This window comes from Bombina bombina, chromosome 6 (assembly GCF_027579735.1).
Source record: "Bombina bombina isolate aBomBom1 chromosome 6, aBomBom1.pri, whole genome shotgun sequence".
NCBI classification, from domain to species: domain Eukaryota; kingdom Metazoa; phylum Chordata; class Amphibia; order Anura; family Bombinatoridae; genus Bombina; species Bombina bombina.
This window is the reverse complement of record NC_069504.1, coordinates 108810648-108830591: the sequence shown is the minus strand read 5'-3', so window position 1 is coordinate 108830591 and position 19944 is coordinate 108810648. Positions and strand designations below refer to the sequence as shown.

The 19944-nt window shown below is 39.2% G+C and overlaps 1 protein-coding gene across 6 annotated transcripts in view; it reads left to right on the top strand.

Moving 5' to 3' along the window:
• The window catches only part of SRPK2 (SRSF protein kinase 2), a 508288-nt gene that overhangs the window by 462642 nt on the left and 25702 nt on the right, over positions 1-19944 (top strand). For 4 of the 6 annotated variants that reach the window (XM_053716553.1, XM_053716552.1, XM_053716555.1 and 1 more), the window contains 2 exons: positions 15830-15899; positions 18484-18576. In XM_053716553.1, the coding sequence (XP_053572528.1) occupies positions 15830-15899; positions 18484-18576 (163 nt within the window). Of the gene's footprint in view, positions 1-15829; positions 15900-17936; positions 18048-18483; positions 18577-18952; positions 19046-19944 lie in introns of all 6 variants that reach the window. The other 2 variants (XR_008402804.1, XM_053716556.1) reach the window with 2 other exon arrangements.

Sequence of the window (19944 nt, the reverse complement as noted above, 5' to 3'; positions counted from 1 at the left end):
ACATCTCTATGTGAAAAAGGAAGATAGTTATCTCAAAATCTCCTAAATATTCTGTAAAGAGACTTTAGTCCCAGAACTTCCAAGAGAGTGTGCATCTTGCAAGTTGAGGAACAGTCATGTTATTTTCCTATTCAGGTTGATTAAGTTTACTGTGAAATCTCATGAGATCACAGCAAAGCAATGCAAGACCTCAGTACTGCTGATGCTGATTGGCTATTTTTATTTTTTAAGGCTTTACAGTAGCTCTAACTGTTCAAAAACACTTACTCTAGCGAGCGGAAGAAATTTTGAGGTAAAATATCTTCCTTTTTTACATAGAGATATTCAGGTGATATTTTCATGTCAGCTTTTTACAGCTATGCTGCATCACTTTTAGGTGTTTTAGCATATGAGTATTATGTCCTTTAAGTCCAGACGCCTTGAGCCTGAAATGCACAGTTTCTTTGTAGGAAAAAACATTATTCTTTCAGAGAGTCTGCTATTTTTGGGAGGTTTATATGACTGAAGAACCCCCTAATTTCATAAAACATGGAAATATTACTTTGGAAGCAAAATGTCAGAAAAGTTATAACATCTCATATTTCTAATAATATGAATGATATCATTACTGACTTAAATAGCTCAGTTATAGATTAATTTATAGAATAGTTATTCATTAGATTTTTGTTCTGATCTGTCGGTTTGTGCCTCTTTTTAATAGAGTGCCAAGCACGCAAGAGTCATGTGATAGTCTTACTGCACTTTGTGACAGTGACCATTACCTACTGCACTAAAAAAATCGATTACCTGTCACTGCTGCTCATGTCAAGTGAAAAGTAGTGTGAAAAGTATACAATTCCTTTAATATTAAACTGGTTCATCTAATAAAACAGGCGCAATTCCCCTTCATAATTAATAAATGAGAGCAGTGGCTTCCCTGCCGTACAGCACTTTAGTTTGCCTGTGAAAGTGCTTTTTTAGACCATGGATATGGTAGCCCCCTAGGGGTGGTAACCGTCACGGAGAACATTTTTGTGAATTATTGGGCAACAGCATGTACTCCTTAGAGTAGCAGCATATTCCTGCATTTTATGTTATTTCCAGGGATTATATCTTAGCAGAGCAGCCCTCAGTCATGTGCATGAAGATCTCCCTCAAAGAGTCATGGAAGTCACAATAAAGCCATTTTTAAATTATGAAATCATTCACTGCATGCAACAGATCTGCATATAAAATATTTGTTTCTTTCCTAAGATATGGTGATTCCACAACTTCATCAATTACTGTTGGGAATACCACTCCTGGTCAGCAGGAAGAGGCAAAGAGCCCCACAGTCAAACTGGTTAGTATCACTTCCCTTCACACAAACCCCAGTCATTCTCTTTGCCTTGGTGCATGGAGGAGGTGAAGTTTGGTGTCTGAAGAAAATTGGATCTTTTATCTCAGAAAGTCGGAGTAGGTTTACTCTGATCTTTCTTTTTCAAGTCTGGGTTTAGCCGTACTCCACGTTAATCTCTTCAGCAGGGCAGTGAGCAGTTAGGAACTTGTAAAGTGGGCTTCACTGCGTTTTCCTAACAGGTTGCTGCCCTTGTATAGAAAGCCAGAGTAGGTTTACTCTGTTCTTTCTGTTTTCACAGGTCTCTGTAAGGAGTGGCTTCCTTTCATACCGGGTGAGCTGTCATCCTACCGGATAGCTAGATGTGCAGGTAAGTGCCTTTTTTGCCTTCTGAGGCTAGGAGGCTGGCACTGAAGGGGTTAACCGGTAATCTGCAATTATTTGGGACTTATTTACCCTAAGTTTAGTGTTATATATGGCAGTGTACAGGCTATGTTATATGTGATGTGGAGACAGGGGGTTAATCTCCTTTTTTGAATAGAAAGGAGTTATTCCGTTTATTGGTTCAGTATATTTAAGCTTATTGAGATTCTGTCTTTCAGTCTTCTGCCCTGTTTGTTTGTTTGTTTGTTTGTTTTTTTGGAAAACATAAGGGTCAGAAGGCTACTGCTACTTCTCTTTCCCTCTGGTTGAGAAGTATATTTCGTTTTGCTTATGAGACCGCTGGTCAGCAGCCTCCTGAGAGAATTACAGCTCATTCTACAAGAGCTGTCTCCTCTTCTTGGGCTTTTAAAAATGAAGCTTCTGTGGAGCAGATTTGCAAGGCTGCAACTTGGTCTTCTCTGCATACTTTTTCAAAATTTTCAAAATTTGATACTTTTGCCTTAGCAGAGGCTTCTTTTGGGAGAAAGGTTCTTCAAGCTGTGGTGCCTTTCATTTAGGTATACCTTTCTTGTTTTCCCTCCCTAGTCATCTGTATCCTCTAGCTTGGGTATTGGTTCCCAACAGTGATTGATGACGTCGTGGACTCACTATATCGTAGGAAAGAAAACATAATTTATGCTTACCTGATAAATTTGTTTCTTTACGAATATGGTGAGTCCACGACCTTGCAATTTTTTTTTATTTTGCAAGACAGTTTGTTTTTTGTCTAAATCTCAGGCACCTTTACACCTTTGTGTTACTCCTTTTTCTCCATTTCCCTTCGGTCAAATGATTGGGGTTTGTGGGAAGGGAAGTGATACTTAAGAGTTTGACTGTGGTGCTCTTTGCCTCCTCCTGCTGGCCAGGAGTTGTATTCCCAACAGTAATTGATGACGTCATGGACTCACCATATCAAGAAATAAATAAATGTATCAGGTAAGCATAAATTATGTTTTTAAAAGCCTTTAAAATGTCATTTTGTTAGAAAAGATTGCATTATTTTGCAGACTCACCCCTTGAAAAGCTTCTTAAACATTGTATCTTGGCCAACCTATCCAATACTTACCAGGTCAAATTCCCTCTCTAGAGGGGACATGGACAAAAAAATAACCCCGTCCCCTTTTTACCTATGTAACATTTAACCTGAACACCCCCTTCCCTTCATTCCTGGTTCTGCCAATCACTGGATGGTAAGAGCTAGGTCCATCTCTAGGGTCTTACCTGGTATGTTATGGTGGAGGGTCTCTAGCTTGTTTTCCCCCTGGCTGCTTACATACCCTGCTGATCGAGGCTTTTCTTGATAGCAGGAGGCATGCTTTTGTTACATCATTCCTCTGTGGCATTCTACTATGTCTCCAGTGTGCAAATGACCTGTGGTCTGGCGCCGGGTGATGATGTTGTGGTGCACCTGTAACCAACTTTATTAAATGGCTTGCTTTACTCATGCTGCTGCTGCAGCGTTCTGGTCACTTTCCTGTCCTCCTTTGGAGCTGTGACTGCCTGTTGGAAGTAAGAAGCCCTTGTTGGTAAAGGTTTGGAGTCCTCCTTATACAAGCGATTGCCTTCTTGCAGATGGATGCTCCTCCTTTGAAGCCTAGTGATGTGCAGAGTCATCTGCCCATGGAGAGTTGGTGAGGTTTTTTTTTATTCTGGGATGCTTTCAGTCTTCTGTTTGCTTTTATCTTTTTAACTTCTGTCTTTGTCTCTTTGTTTCTGTTCTGCAGCCCTGAACCAAAGTCAAATGTTGTGCCTAAGAATTGTTTGCTCTGCAGTAAACCTGCGGATGAAGATAAAAACCTGTGTTTTAAATGTATTTGGTCAAGTTTTTGAAAGATTATTTACACCTAAGCCTGAATCTGTTGTTATGCAAGATTTTAAATATGTATGAATCTTTTATTATGGACGATGCTGTGCCTTGCTACTTACTGAAAAACATTTTAATTTATTTCCTGTGTTAATCAGACCCTAGGTATTAAAAAAAGGTCTGCTGCTTGTTCCTTTGATTGGTATAATGCTAATGCTGCTGCGCCCATGGAATATCCTCTGTCTGACTCCTTGTCTAAAATGTTTTCTGATGAATTTATGTAATCTGACTAGCAACTGGTTATCCCTGAAAACATATTTAAATATTATCCATTGCCTAAATATATTGTGGTATTGTGTTCTTCTCTTTTGAAAGTAGAAGCACCTATTACACACCTTTCTCAAAGAATGTTATTTTCCACTGGGGGTTCTGTGGGATTACGTGATGCTTTGTATAAAAAAAATGGAGTATAGGGAGAGGCAGGGCTAACCGCTGACAAAGACGGATGAAAGTTGCCTGAGCTCCGCAAAGAAATCCTAATTAAAATTGATTTTCAGGCAATACAAGTTAAAGTTCCTGAATATATAACAGCCCTTACCACTAATATACTGAAGGGTAAAATCAAAACAAGAAAATTGTAAGGAGGAAGACACGGACTGAATATCGGCCGTTGCGGCCTACCTAGAAGCAGATAGCCAAACGGCGCGGGATCAATCAATCAGCTTAAAGGGAAAGTCTTGGACGAAAATAGGTGACGGAATTCTTCAGTAGTAAGCCACCAAGTAGCACTGTGATAAGATACCAGAGTGAAGCCTGGAAGAAGACGTGAGAGCGCAGGAGATCCGCTACCCCGCCTGTACAAAGTGTATAACCTGGAATCACCTGAAATCATCACAGCGTATCACTCCGGAGGGTCGGGGATCCACTCCGGAGCTCAAGCTAACACACTCCTGCAGGCCGCAAAGTGGGAAACTTTGAGCAGTGGATGATCACTACATCGGAAGGGCGTCTGACAGTCATTGGAGCTTCTGATCACTGAAAGTGAGTAAATGCACCTAAACCCACACAGCATACTCACGGCTCACAAACCTCTTTCACAGCACCACGTGGACACCCGGCCAGACAGAGTGTAGAAGCTGGCTGGTGTATGAGCCAACTATATAGAAAGTGAATCACCTCTTTTGGTGCAAGTCACCATTTGCTCTACTTTACCGCCAGCACACTCAATATGTGCAATTTATCTTTTAAAAGTGTAGGAGGACTATATACTAGGCAGACTAATAATCAATGCCGGAGCAAATACCAGGAACCCTGAGGACACGGGACTCTTTAGAGACACTTTTCAACAATTTCCCACTAAAAGAAACAGCAGCCACAATCTGGGACTATATTCCGGCTTACTGAGCCTGCAGACAACTTAGTCCTACACTCACTACAAAGAAGCTAGTAATCATAATCCCTCACCTGAAGGGTCCTTTAATATTATAATTTCTAGCCATATCTAAACACAACACCTCAGCAACAAGCACAACGCTCTCCCCTCCCTTTTCCTGCTGTCCTCAGTGACAGCAGGTCATACCCAACGCTCTTTTTTTCCTGTGATCGTCCTGTGAGGACAACCTCCCTTCGGAGAAACGCACTGTTGAGACCCCTAGACCCAAACGGCTTATGGTAATAATGTAAATCCAGAACTACACAGGGGTACATATTCATTGTGATTCACGCTCTCTCTTAAACAGCAATATCTTTCTGACCACTTCTGGATGCTCCCGCAGTTTTGAGGTGAGACATGTCAGAATAGACGATTAGAAGAGTCATTAATATCTAACAATACTTGAATCACAACCCCCTGCAAGAAATGTAAACATCGTGCTCACTTCAACCTATGCAGTTATACACGGTATATAATGACACTGGTTAACCTTTAAGATACTACAATCAAACATGACAAAGTAAGCTAACAGAATCAACAGGCTTTTCCTGTTCTTCCTACACAGCAATAATAACGGGAAAAAATACAATAAATCCAACTGGTACTACTTTACGCATGTCTAAACACTCTTAGCTCTCAATGTTATAGTACAAATCTGCAGACAAGCGAAAATGAAAAACAAAAACCAGTCCATAGAGGAATGTCTGTCTAGAACTCAAATGAAGCAAAAAGCATGTGAAAAAAGACAGCAGCCTTAGAGACATCCTCAGAGACCTCAAAAGCTGTAAACATAGATGCCCAGACAGACCCTTCTAACAAAGAACTGTTATCACAAATTAAATCTCCCTTTCAAGAAGAGCTCAAAACGGCACTATTTGATCTCAAACAAGACATCAGACATATAGGAGGATGAACATCAGAAATAGAAGAGAAACTAGATGACATGTCAGAATAAATTCAACATATGCAACGCCTACTACAGGATCAATCAGATTCTATTAAAAATCTAGAAGCTCAGATTGAGGATCTTGAAAACAGATCACGCCGATCAAATCTTCACATCAGAAATCTCCCAGAAAAATATAAAAATCTACAGGCTGAAATCACAGAACTTTTCCATCAATTAGTACCTGAAATAGAGGTTGAAATGATGCTGATGAGTCCACAGGGCACTAACTAAGCCCACCCAATCTACAACAAGAGATATCATCATAAAATTACATTACTACCATGTGAAGGAAGTCATCCTCAAAGCTGCTAGATCATCTCACAACTTATGCTTCAAAAACCATCCTATCCAGATATATACCAATCTCTCCCCTACAACACTCAGAAAACGCAGAGAGATGAAACCTGTGATACAAGCCCTCATCAATGCCAAAATTAAATATCAATGGAACTTTCCTTTCAAGTTGCTTTTCACTTATATGAACAACACCTATACATACTCTACAATAGAGGAGGGGGAATCACCAGGGAGAATCCAGATATGTCCACATCACCTAAGCCTCACTGAAAGTCTATCTCACGACACTGGACATCCGTAGGAAAACATGGAAAACCCCAAAAAGCTCAAAAAAGTAACTACACTCCATCTGAATCCAGCAACTCAAGCGTTGAAGACACATCTATCACTTGAATACAGTAATCATAAGAGTATTCTCTCTGGCAGTTTATTTTTTTCTGTAAAGAATAAATGTTTTCTCATATGAGATACTACCTGTTTACACAGAGACTTTAAAAATGTACACAAAGTTATTGTAATTCAGTTGGAAGTTCTTCCACCTTAATATCTTCCTATTCATAGGATACAAGTTCTAATTAAACTAAATTTGTCAAGAATGTTTGATAATGAAACTGCCTACACAAAAGGCAAATAACGGTTGTTTTCATTTAAGTTATGTTATAATATGTTTAATATTATAACATAAGACTTCCAAGTTACCTCCCCAGTTAGGAATTATTCAAAACTACTTATAATTATGGATAGACATTGGAGTCATAAATTAAGTTTATATCAGAAAGCTCTTAATATGGATGTGAGCTAACCACAACTGATGTTACTGGCATTACTATAATACTGGTGGGATATGGCTGATCTGCTGGATGGCAATTACTGGAATGAAAAAAAATTAATATTTAATAAAAAAATAAAAAAAAAGATGATGGAGGGGAGGAAGACAAACAGTGATGTTGGTTCATCTGAGAATTAGGAAAACTACTACAAAGAGACAGGTAAATGAAATGAAATATGAGATATTTTTTTTTTAAGATTTTCTTTTTTTATATACTTTAATTCCACTATTTCAAGCCAATACTATAGCAACCTCTGCTGGCTTTAGAATGGAAGCATCTTCCTCTGAGCAGCGCACCGGGTGGGAGGAGTTAAAAATACTATCTAGCTATGCAACATGCGTAGGGAGATTGTAATTTAATTCCTCCTCCGTCGTTTTTTACTGATGTTCAGCCAGGCACTGTAGGGAGTTGCCGTGCGACAGGGGTGACACCATCAGAGGAGATTAATTCCTGCTTAATGGTGTCACGGACCACCAACATCTTCTCCCGGACCACCAGTGGTCCACCGACCACTGGTTGGCGACCGCTGGTCTAGGTTATAGGCCAAGATATATAGAATTTTTTTTTTTATGTTTTAATTTTATCTTTAGCCATAAGAGACAATGTAAATAAACTCCTGCATGTTTCAACCAACAACTTTGCAGCATGTAGGAGTGTCAGGTTCTGCATACCAAGGAATGCTTTCCGGCGTCTCTGGAGAAGTGGAAACCCTAAATAAAATTAGAGGAAAAGCAGGAAAATAAAGAATGAAAGTGCATTTTATTTGTTTTTCAATTATGCATAGTTATACATTTCATGAGGAATTCAATTTTGAATTTATTGTCCCTTTAATTATTATAGTGCATGCTAACACAACTCTACTTGTGTTCAGTCCTAACATACAATGTCAGACATTATAGCACTACTCCCGATATTCACTCATTTAAACTGAATTTATAGCTTGATTAAGTGCTTGTTGCCCGAAACATTGCTATGATACTTAGAAGTATCATCAATTACATTAATTTGATTGCATAAATACTGGAATGCACTATATAACATTGTGTCCTTGACCAGGACTTTATGGATTTGCTGACTGTGTAGACGTTTGATGGAATCCTATTACATTGTCATGTTTAAAGTTATTCAGCTCTTCAGTGCAACCCATTGTACTACCAATATGTGTTTTATGGACATTTTATGGTTATGTGCTGTATTCAATGCACCTGTGGGTGGGTGCATGGGTGGGCTGGAATAGCTTAACTCAATAATTAGCAGGGGTGCCTACATACTTTTGGCTATATTGTGTATTATAGATTCAATACATTAAAAAAATTATATATATATATTCAGAAAACACAAGGTGGTATGTGTGCATATGTATGTATGTATGTATGTATAAATATATAAATATATATATATATATATATATATATATACACAATATACATACCTGCTGTGTTTTATTATAGCTACCTTGTGTTGTGTTTTCTGAATATTTCTCTCACAATATCTATTGCTTCCAGTCTTTTAGAGTTAATCATCCTCTATAGGAAATCTCAATTTCTCCAACATAGGTGTGTCCGGTCCACGGCGTCATCCTTACTTGTGGGATATTCTCTTCCCCAACAGGAAATGGCAAAGAGCCCAGCAAAGCTGGTCACATGATCCCTCCTAGGCTCCGCCTACCCCAGTCATTCTCTTTGCCGTTGTACAGGCAACATCTCCACGGAGATGGCTTAGAGTTTTTTAGTGTTTAACTGTAGTTTTTATTATTCAATCAAGAGTTTGTTATTTTGAAATAGTGCTGGTATGTACTATTTACTCAGAAACAGAAAAGAGATGAAGATTTCTGTTTGTATGAGGAAAATGATTTTAGCAACCGTCACTAAAATCCATGGCTGTTCCACACAGGACTGTTGAGAGCAATTAACTTCAGTTGGGGGAACAGTGAGCAGTCTCTTGCTGCTTGAGGTATGACACATTCTAACAAGACGATGTAATGCTGGAAGCTGTCATTTTCCCTATGGGATCCGGTAAGCCATGTTTATTACGATCGTAAATAAGGGCTTCACAAGGGCTTATTAAGACTGTAGACTTTTTCTGGGCTAAATCGATTCATTATTAACACATATTTAGCCTTGAGGAATCATTTTATTTGGGTATTTTGATATAATAATATCGGCAGGCACTGTTTTAGACACCTTATTCTTTAGGGGCTTTCCCAAAGCATAGGCAGAGCCTCATTTTCGCGCCGGTGTTGCGCACTTGTTTTTGAGAGGCATGGCATGCAGTCGCATGTGAGAGGAGCTCTGATACTTAGAAAAGACTTTCTGAAGGCGTCATTTGGTATCGTATTCCCCTTTGGGCTTGGTTGGGTCTCAGCAAAGCAGATACCAGGGACTGTAAAGGGGTTAAAGTTAAAAACGGCTCCGGTTCCGTTATTTTAAGGGTTAAAGCTTCCAAATTTGGTGTGCAATACTTTTAAGGCTTTAAGACACTGTGGTGAAAATTTGGTGAATTTTGAACAATTCCTTCATGTTTTTTCGCAATTGCAGTAATAAAGTGTGTTCAGTTTAAAATTTAAAGTGACAGTAACGGTTTTATTTTAAAACGTTTTTTGTACTTTGTTATCAAGTTTATGCCTGTTTAACATGTCTGAACTACCAGATAGACTGTGTTCTGAATGTGGGGAAGCCAGAATTCCTATTCATTTAAATAAATGTGATTTATGTGACAATGACAATGATGCCCAAGATGATTCCTCAAGTGAGGGGAGTAAGCATGGTACTGCATCATTCCCTCCTTCGTCTACACGAGTCTTGCCCACTCAGGAGGCCCCTAGTACATCTAGCGCGCCAATACTCCTTACTATGCAACAATTAACGGCTGTAATGGATAATTCTGTCAAAAACATTTTAGCCAAAATGAACACTTATCAGCGTAAGCGCGACTGCTCTGTTTTAGATACTGAAGAGCATGACGACGCTGATAATAATGTTTCTGAAGGGCCCCTAACCCAGTCTGATGGGGCCAGGGAGGTTTTGTCTGAGGGAGAAATTACTGATTCAGGGAACATTTCTCAACATGCTGAACCTGATGTGATTACATTTAAATTTAAGTTGGAACATCTCCGCATTCTGCTTAAGGAGGTATTATCCACTCTGGATGATTGTGACAAGTTGGTCATCCCAGAGAAACTATGTAAAATGGACAAGTTCCTAGAGGTGCCGGGGCTCCCAGAAGCTTTTCCTATACCCAAGCGGGTGGCGGACATTGTTAATAAAGAATGGGAAAGGCCCGGTATTCCTTTCGTCCCTCCCCCCATATTTAAAAAATTGTTTCCTATGGTCGACCCCAGAAAGGACTTATGGCAGACAGTCCCCAAGGTCGAGGGAGCGGTTTCCACTTTAAACAAACGCACCACTATACCCATAGAGGATAGTTGTGCTTTCAAAGATCCTATGGATAAAAAATTAGGTTTGCTTAAAAAGATGTTTGTTCAGCAGGGTTACCTTCTACAACCAATTTCATGCGTTGTCCCTGTCGCTACAGCCGCATGTTTCTGGTTCGATGAGCTGATAAAGGCGGTCGATAGTGATTCTCCTCCTTATGAGGAGATTATGGACAGAATCAATGCTCTCAAATTGGCTAATTCTTTTACCCTAGACGCCACTTTGCAATTGGCTAGGTTAGCGGCTAAGAATTCTGGGTTTGCTATTGTGGCGCGCAGAGCGCTTTGGTTGAAATCTTGGTCGGCTGATGCATCTTCCAAGAACAAGCTACTTAACATTCCTTTCAAGGGGAAAACGCTGTTTGGCCCTGACTTGAAAGAGATTATCTCTGATATCACTGGGGGTAAGGGCCACGCCCTTCCTCAGGATCGGCCTTTCAAGGCAAAAAATAAACCTAATTTTCGTCCCTTTCGTAGAAACGGACCAGCCCAAAGTGCTACGTCCTCTAAGCAAGAGGGTAATACTTCTCAAGCCAAGCCAGCTTGGAGACCAATGCAAGGCTGGAACAAGGGAAAGCAGGCCAAGAAACCTGCCACTGCTACCAAGACAGCATGAAATGTTGGCCCCCGATCCGGGACCGGATCTGGTGGGGGGCAGACTCTCTCTCTTCGCTCAGGCTTGGGCAAGAGATGTTCTGGATCCTTGGGCGCTAGAAATAGTCTCCCAAGGTTATCTTCTGGAATTCAAGGGGCTTCCCCCAAGGGGGAGGTTCCACAGGTCTCAGTTGTCTTCAGACCACATAAAAAGACAGGCATTCTTACATTGTGTAGAAGACCTGTTAAAAATGGGAGTGATTCATCCTGTTCCATTAAGAGAACAAGGGATGGGGTTCTACTCCAATCTGTTCATAGTTCCCAAAAAAGAGGGAACGTTCAGACCAATCTAAGATCTCAAGATCTTAAACAAGTTTCTCAAGGTTCCATCGTTCAAGATGGAAACCATTCGAACTATTCTTCCTTCCATCCAGGAAGGTCAATTCATGACCACGGTGGATTTAAAGGATGCGTATCTACATATTCCTATCCACAAGGAACATCATCGGTTCCTAAGGTTCGCATTCCTGGACAAGCATTACCAGTTCGTGGCGCTTCCTTTCGGATTAGCCACTGCTCCAAGGATTTTCACAAAGGTACTAGGGTCCCTTCTAGCTGTGCTAAGACCAAGGGGCATTGCTGTAGTACCTTATTTGGACGACATTCTGATTCAAGCGTCGTCCCTTCCTCAAGCAAAGGCTCACACGGACATAGTCCTGGCCTTTCTCAGATCTCACGGATGGAAAGTGAACGTGGAAAAGAGTTCTCTATCTCCGTCAACAAGGGTTCCCTTCTTGGGAACAATAATAGACTCCTTAGAAATGAGGATATTTCTGACAGAGGCCAGAAAAACAAAGCTTCTAGACTCTTGTCGGATACTTCATTCCGTTCCTCTTCCTTCCATAGCTCAGTGCATGGAAGTGATCGGGTTGATGGTAGCGGCAATGGACATAGTTCCTTTTGCGCGCATTCATCTAAGACCATTACAACTGTGCATGCTCAGTCAGTGGAATGGGGATTATACAGACTTGTCTCCGAAGATACAAGTAAATCAGAGGACCAGAGACTCACTCCGTTGGTGGCTGTCCCTGGACAACCTGTCACAAGGGATGACATTCCGCAGACCAGAGTGGGTCATTGTCACGACCGACGCCAGTCTGATGGGCTGGGGCGCGGTCTGGGGATCCCTGAAAGCTCAGGGTCTTTGGTCTCGGGAAGAATCTCTTCTACCGATAAATATTCTGGAACTGAGAGCGATATTCAATGCTCTCAAGGCTTGGCCTCAGCTAGCGAGGGCCAAGTTCATACGGTTTCAATCAGACAACATGACAACTGTTGCGTACATCAACCATCAGGGGGGAACAAGGAGTTCCCTAGCGATGGAAGAAGTGACCAAAATCATTCTATGGGCGGAGTCTCACTCCTGCCACCTGTCCGCTATCCACATCCCAGGAGTGGAAAATTGGGAAGCGGATTTTCTGAGTCGTCAGACATTGCATCCGGGGGAGTGGGAACTCCATCCGGAAATCTTTGCCCAAGTCACTCAGCTGTGGGGCATTCCAGACATGGATCTGATGGCCTCTCGTCAGAACTTCAAAGTTCCTTGCTACGGGTCCAGATCCAGGGATCCCAAGGCGGCTCTAGTGGATGCACTAGTAGCACCTTGGACCTTCAAACTAGCTTATGTGTTCCCGCCGTTTCCTCTCATCCCCAGGCTGGTAGCCAGGATCAATCAGGAGAGGGCGTCGGTGATCTTGATAGCTCCTGCGTGGCCACGCAGGACTTGGTATGCAGATCTGGTGAATATGTCATCGGCTCCACCTTGGAAGCTACCTTTGAGACGAGACCTTCTTGTTCAGGGTCCGTTCGAACATCCGAACCTGGTTTCACTCCAGCTGACTGCTTGGAGATTGAACGCTTGATCTTATCGAAGCGAGGGTTCTCAGATTCTGTTATCGATACTCTTGTTCAGGCCAGAAAGCCTGTAACTAGAAAGATTTACCACAAAATTTGGAAAAAATATATCTGTTGGTGTGAATCTAAAGGATTCCCTTGGGACAAGGTTAAGATTCCTAAGATTCTATCCTTCCTTCAAGAAGGATTGGAAAAAGGATTATCTGCAAGTTCCCTGAAGGGACAGATTTCTGCCTTGTCTGTGTTACTTCACAAAAAGCTGGCAGCTGTGCCAGATGTTCAAGCCTTTGTTCAGGCTCTGGTTAGAATTAAGCCTGTTTACAAACCTTTGACTCCTCCTTGGAGTCTCAATTTAGTTCTTTCAGTTCTTCAGGGGGTTCCGTTTGAACCCTTACATTCCGTTGATATTAAGTTATTATCTTGGAAAGTTTTGTTTTTAGTTGCAATTTCTTCTGCTAGAAGAGTTTCAGAATTATCTGCTCTGCAGTGTTCTCCTCCTTATCTGGTGTTCCATGCAGATAAGGTGGTTTTACGTACTAAACCTGGTTTTCTTCCAAAAGTTGTTTCTAACAAAAACATTAACCAGGAGATTATCGTACCTTCTCTGTGTCCGAAACCAGTTTCAAAGAAGGAACGTTTGTTGCACAATTTGGATGTTGTTCGCGCTCTAAAATTCTATTTAGAAGCTACAAAGGATTTTAGACAAACATCTTCCTTGTTTGTTGTTTATTCCGGTAAAAGGAGAGGTCAAAAAGCAACTTCTACCTCTCTCTCTTTTTGGATTAAAAGCATCATCAGATTGGCTTACGAGACTGCCGGACGGCAGCCTCCCGAAAGAATCACAGCTCATTCCACTAGGGCTGTGGCTTCCACATGGGCCTTCAAGAACGAGGCTTCTGTTGATCAGATATGTAGGGCAGCGACTTGGTCTTCACTGCACACTTTTACCAAATTTTACAAGTTTGATACTTTTGCTTCTTCTGAGGCTATTTTTGGGAGAAAGGTTTTGCAAACCGTGGTGCCTTCCATTTAGGTGACCTGATTTGCTCCCTCCCTTCATCCGTGTCCTAAAGCTTTGGTATTGGTTCCCACAAGTAAGGATGACGCCGTGGACCGGACACACCTATGTTGGAGAAAACAGAATTTATGTTTACCTGATAAATTACTTTCTCCAACGGTGTGTCCGGTCCACGGCCCGCCCTGGTTTTTTTAATCAGGTCTGATAATTTATTTTCTTTAACTACAGTCACCACGGTACCATATGGTTTCTCCTATGCAAATATTCCTCCTTAACGTCGGTCGAATGACTGGGGTAGGCGGAGCCTAGGAGGGATCATGTGACCAGCTTTGCTGGGCTCTTTGCCATTTCCTGTTGGGGAAGAGAATATCCCACAAGTAAGGATGACGCCGTGGACCGGACACACCGTTGGAGAAAGTAATTTATCAGGTAAACATAAATTCTGTTTTTTACTAAGTAATCTATATATTCAGCAGTTGATTACAGGATATGATTGAAGTGTGCAAATTTCTTAGGGGCAAGTAAATGTGTTTCAAGTTTTCTCATACATTAGGTAAAAGGCAATGAGAATTTAAAACCTAACAGTGAGCATTTGCTTAAAGTGGAAGCAATTGGCTCCTGTATGTAAAGCATCTTTTTTTCACAGCCTTTATAGCAATCAGACAGCCAGGTGTAAATCAAGAAAACTGGTTCTGTTGTAGCAAGAGTAGCTTGCAAATGAATGTCCTTTCCATTAGAGGGCTCATGAGGTTAAACCAGATCTTTCACTTGTATCAGAGGCAGGCTGAGCATTGTGCGCCTTTATGTCATAGCTAAATAGAAGAGCTACATAATCAATCTTTTTCAATCTTTTTCATGCTTCATTATCACATAAGAGCATCAATATATAGTGGTACTTACTTCACTGTTGTTTGTCCTTTGGATTTCTTCTCCTCCTAATAATACCACAACTGTCATTCTGCAGAATGCCCCTGCACATGTGATCCATAGATGATGCTTGTTGATGACCTAATCAGCCACTAAATTCAAGAACATGGGAAAGAACATTGGTGAACTGTGCAATAGAGTCAAGAAATTGTTACAAATAAGTAAAGTTAATACCGTCTAAAAAGTTAAAGGGATACTGAACCCAATGTTTTTCTTTCATGATTCAGTTAGAGCATGCAATTGTAAGCAACTTTCTAATTTACTCCTATTATTAATCTTTCTACGTTCTTTTGCCATCTTTATTTGAAAATCCAGGAATGTAAAAGCTGGCCCATTTTTTTGTTCAGCACCCTGGATAGCGCTTGCTGATTGGTGGCTGCATTTAGCCACCAATCAGCAAGCGTTACCCAGGTGCTGAACCAAAGATGGGCCGGCTCATAAGCATACATTCCTGCTTTTTCAAATAAAGATAACAAGAGAACAAAGAAAATTTGATAATAGGAGTAAATTCGAAAGTTGCTTACAATTGCATGCTCTAACTGAATCATGAAAGAAAAAATATGGGTTCAGTATCCCTTTACCTTTTAAGACGGTATTGATGTATTTGGGTTCAGTATCTCTTTAAAGCAAATTAGAAATGTTACTAAAAATAAATAAGATAGTATTACAATGATAAGGAATATTATACCAACCTGGGGATTCTGGCAGGTTTTTACAATACATCTCCAACTTAAAGGGTCCATCATTGTTAGTTTAGGCGGGGCCAGATAACTGGTATTAGTTTATGCTTTGACAATGCAAGTTACTACTGTCGACGAATGCCTAGTAGACAACTTTTACATTACATTTAATTAAAGCTTCTAATCTGTTCAAAATGTTTATTTTACTTTCAGGCATTTGAACTAGCAACTGGTGATTATTTGTTTGAACCACATTCTGGTGAAGACTACTCTAGAGATGAAGGTGCGTGCACAGAGAAATGCGTTTAGATTTTTATGTGGTCTGTCTTAAATGATCATTGGAAACATTATTTAATTTCAAGAAGAACTCTGGGGTTTTATTTGTATTAGGATGTCAAAGTTTACAAACCCTGCAAAGTGAAAATGTAGTGCTTTTTTTATTGTAACTAAAAGGCCAAGTAAGATGCACTCTATAGTTACAGCTAAGTAAATATCGTATGTCACTATACCTGATATATTTCCTTTAAGCTGTAGTCCCACATTAATTGCAATGATGAAGGCGAAGAAGAAACTCGATCTCAGATTCTCTGAGATTTTGTAGTGGGAGACAACCCAATGTCTTAGGTCTGCATACAAATATTCACCATTCCTTACTTTTACAACCTATATAAATTTTGTTTTGTTTACTGATGGACAAAGTGTCATTCCCAGTTACAAGGTTTAAATGTAGATTCTTCTTTCTTATATTTTGAATGTGCCCTCTTAATGTTTTTGGTAATCAATGACAAAAATGTGTAACCGCTTCGCTTCTGCTTATTTTATAAACTTACCAAACAATGTAATACAGGCAAAATCCCTCTCTCTTAGGGCCAGGCTTTCCATCTTCAGCCAAATAATAACAAAAACAGCAGGACTGGCATAAGCTGTAACAAACACTCTAGATACAATTTTACTATAACTGCATACTACAGCCTATAGGAAGGTGTCATATGTGTTAACATTAATACATTTTGAAACGCTTAGACAATTTTCTGTCTGGAGCACAATATTAATGACCTTTTCTCTCAATTTCTGTAGAATAGCAGACCTAAAAAGCTCCACAGTCTTCCACCTAAAGATGTTACTATATTCTAGTGAACAGGCAATTTGTTTCATTTTGTTGCATATATTGTATGTCATAAAGTGTCAAAGATCTTTTTTTCTAGTACTCAGAGTAGAAGAAGAATAAAATGAATGCCTGTAATTCCTCAGAAAAAAAATATTTTTTTATTATCAGGGTAAATGTTTTATTGTATTGCTAAGTCCTCTTAAATAGAGATGTGGCAGACTTGGGAGCGTATTCAACATAGCTAGCATGTGCATGGATAACAGCAAATGGGAAAGGCTTCAGACACCAAGGCTTTCAACAGTGTGGGCCACACCTGATAGAATGTTAGATACATTAATAATTTGCCAAAGGAACTCCAAAAGCTTAGACCAGAGGCCATGGCTATGTACTGATCCTCGCTAACTGCTACTTAATAGTTGCTATTAGCCAACATAATGGTACACAGTTTATTAACACCTGAAGGATGGAACATCAGTTCTGACAGGATTGAACTTACAACCTATAGGTATGAATACATACTGCAGTTATCAAGTTATTGTCATAGTATTGTGCTATAGGTTCAGACTGCTAGGAACATTAAGTGGTCGGATTGTTTTCTTTTAAACCTTGTGACTGTGTGTATTTCATTTGCCATCAGTTGAAGGTAAAGACATATAAGCTAAAACATTTCTTTGTTTTATTTATTAGAACAATTTAACATATAATTGCTGCTCTTACCTGTGAAAATAGAGTGTTTTGCCTTTCACACTTCGTTTAAACTCATTTTGTAATTTCTTGTATACATGTAAGCATCGTCTTCTTGAAAATATGCCCAATAATAAATGGAATGTATTGGAACTATTCTTTGTCAAATAAAAAGTAGACTAAAGTCATCAGCTTCAGTGCATTTCAATAACCAATCATCCTTCCTGGAGCTCATGTCTGGTCTTTCTTCTGTGTCCATATTGAAACATAAAACATATTGTAACTTACTTTTCCTATAACCATATTCCTAACCAAGTAATATTTGTTTAGATGTTATTTTCCCTCCTAGTTATCTATTTATATCAAACTATGCAATATTTTTCTTTTTAAATAATTCTATTGAATTATATGTGCAAACTTATTCTCTCCAAATGATAAACATAAAATAGCACTTATATATTATAGAACAATAACATGATTACTTGACAGGATGATGTTAAATTGATCCTTATTGTATAATTGTTTCAGACAGTATGGTGTCAGAATCTGAACATGTTTCTTTCATACGATGATTAAAAAATATCAAGAAACCACAAATTCTTCAGCAAGGCCATTTATTTACATAGCATCAAACAGATGGTATTACAGTTCAGTAAAGCATGCTCTGATTGGTTTCATAGCCTGTCTGAATTCCTCTTGTATGTAGAAGCTGAACAAAGCTCATAATAGTTTGAGTTTGTGCATTGACTATACTCATAAATGGAAATTTGTGGTATGTTGAAAAAATAACTAATCCCATCTAACAAGTACAATGGTGCTGTTACGCTATTTTCCTTTTCATTCCCATGTTTTAATTGTTTGATTTGTTGCATTCATAACCATTGATCATAACTTATACTAATGATGTAGCTTTTCAGATGACCCTAATACCTCTGCATGGATTTTATTTATTTGTTTGTTTATGTAGCAGATTTTTATTATTTTTAAAATTAATTCTCTTCCTACATTTTCCTTTGTATCTCATTTGTTTATCCGCGTTTCCACTCCTTCACTCTTCTTTTTCTCTCCTCCATAGACCACATAGCACACATCATTGAGCTGCTAGGCAATATCCCAAGACACTTTGCTCTGTCTGGAAAATATTCTCGGGAATTCTTCAATCGCAGAGGTAGTACCTCTTCTTTTTGAGTGGCTCCGTGATACAGACAGAATGGTAATCTTAGCTGCTGTTGTTGACGTCATGTCAAATTATATTCGTATTAGCCACCTTGTTGGTTTTTAAGATACACTAAAGATAAGTACTCTCTGCACGCTTTAGGGTATTTTTTATTTACCTAATGTTAAAATAAAAGAACTTTAAAAAGTTCAGTATCCAAGAAAACGGTGGCTCTTCAGCAGTTGGTTTTTAAAGAGCTACACCCTTAAAGGGTATTATTTTAAAGCATACAGATTGATTCTGTCTGTGCCGGGCCATATTTTGCACATATAAAGTGTACTGATAAGTTGTATGTTTCTGTTTTGCTGGCAATGTTCTCCAAACACAGATCACATAGCATTGATCATTGAACTGGTGGGCAAAATCCCTCGAAAATTTGCTATGTTGGGAAAATATTCCAAGGATTTTTTCAACAAAAAAGGTAACTTTATTTTCGACCATAGTCTCAAGTCTTTTGGCAATGTTTCCAGTCAACCTTTGATGGAATTGGTAATAAAAATGTTAAACTTTTTGCATTTAAGAAAGTCTGATTTTGTTTTTTGAGAGCTATTGCAAGAATGCTAATGTATATAGGGAAAATAGATTTGGTTGCTAACATGGCAACAAAAATCTTGCCCATTGGTATGCTTATATAACTTGTAAGTATAGTATAGATTTCAAACCAGTTTCCCCGGGATATATAATAAAAGACAATTATATAATAAAGTTAAACAAATGGGTTAGAGAGATAGTTTGGGAAATATGAGATGTTAAAAGCTACTTTTGGAGATCCAGCCAAGTTTGTGCCTTATTAAGATTGTCAAGGCTAATTCAGTGTATAAATAAAATATATAATACATTCATTCATTGCAGAAATAAAGGCCTGATACAAGATAGTATTATGTGATAGTAGCTATGAGTTTTGTACTGAATTCAAGACAAAATATGTCACTGATGCAAACAAGGAATTTAAGTTAGGCTTCAGTTAATGGTAACGCAAACAACTGAAGTGTAATTTGACTTAAAAAGTAATTGCAATACTTACAATTCATTGCCTATATCTAATTACATTTACCCACTACAGTTTCTGATCTCTGCACATTTTAAAAAATAATCATTCTCATCCTGCAACCTCTCTAGTAGCTCCTCGTTCACATAATTATGTATTTATTTTAAAAGTCAAAGACATTACAGCCAGTCACATGCCATATCATCAGCTCCATTATGTTAAAGACTTTTAAGCCCCTTTTATTTATTTTTTAACTTGAAATGAGGCTGGCTTTGAGGTTGCAGAATGAGTTTAATTAGTTGTAAAACATATGAAACATGCTTAAAGGGATA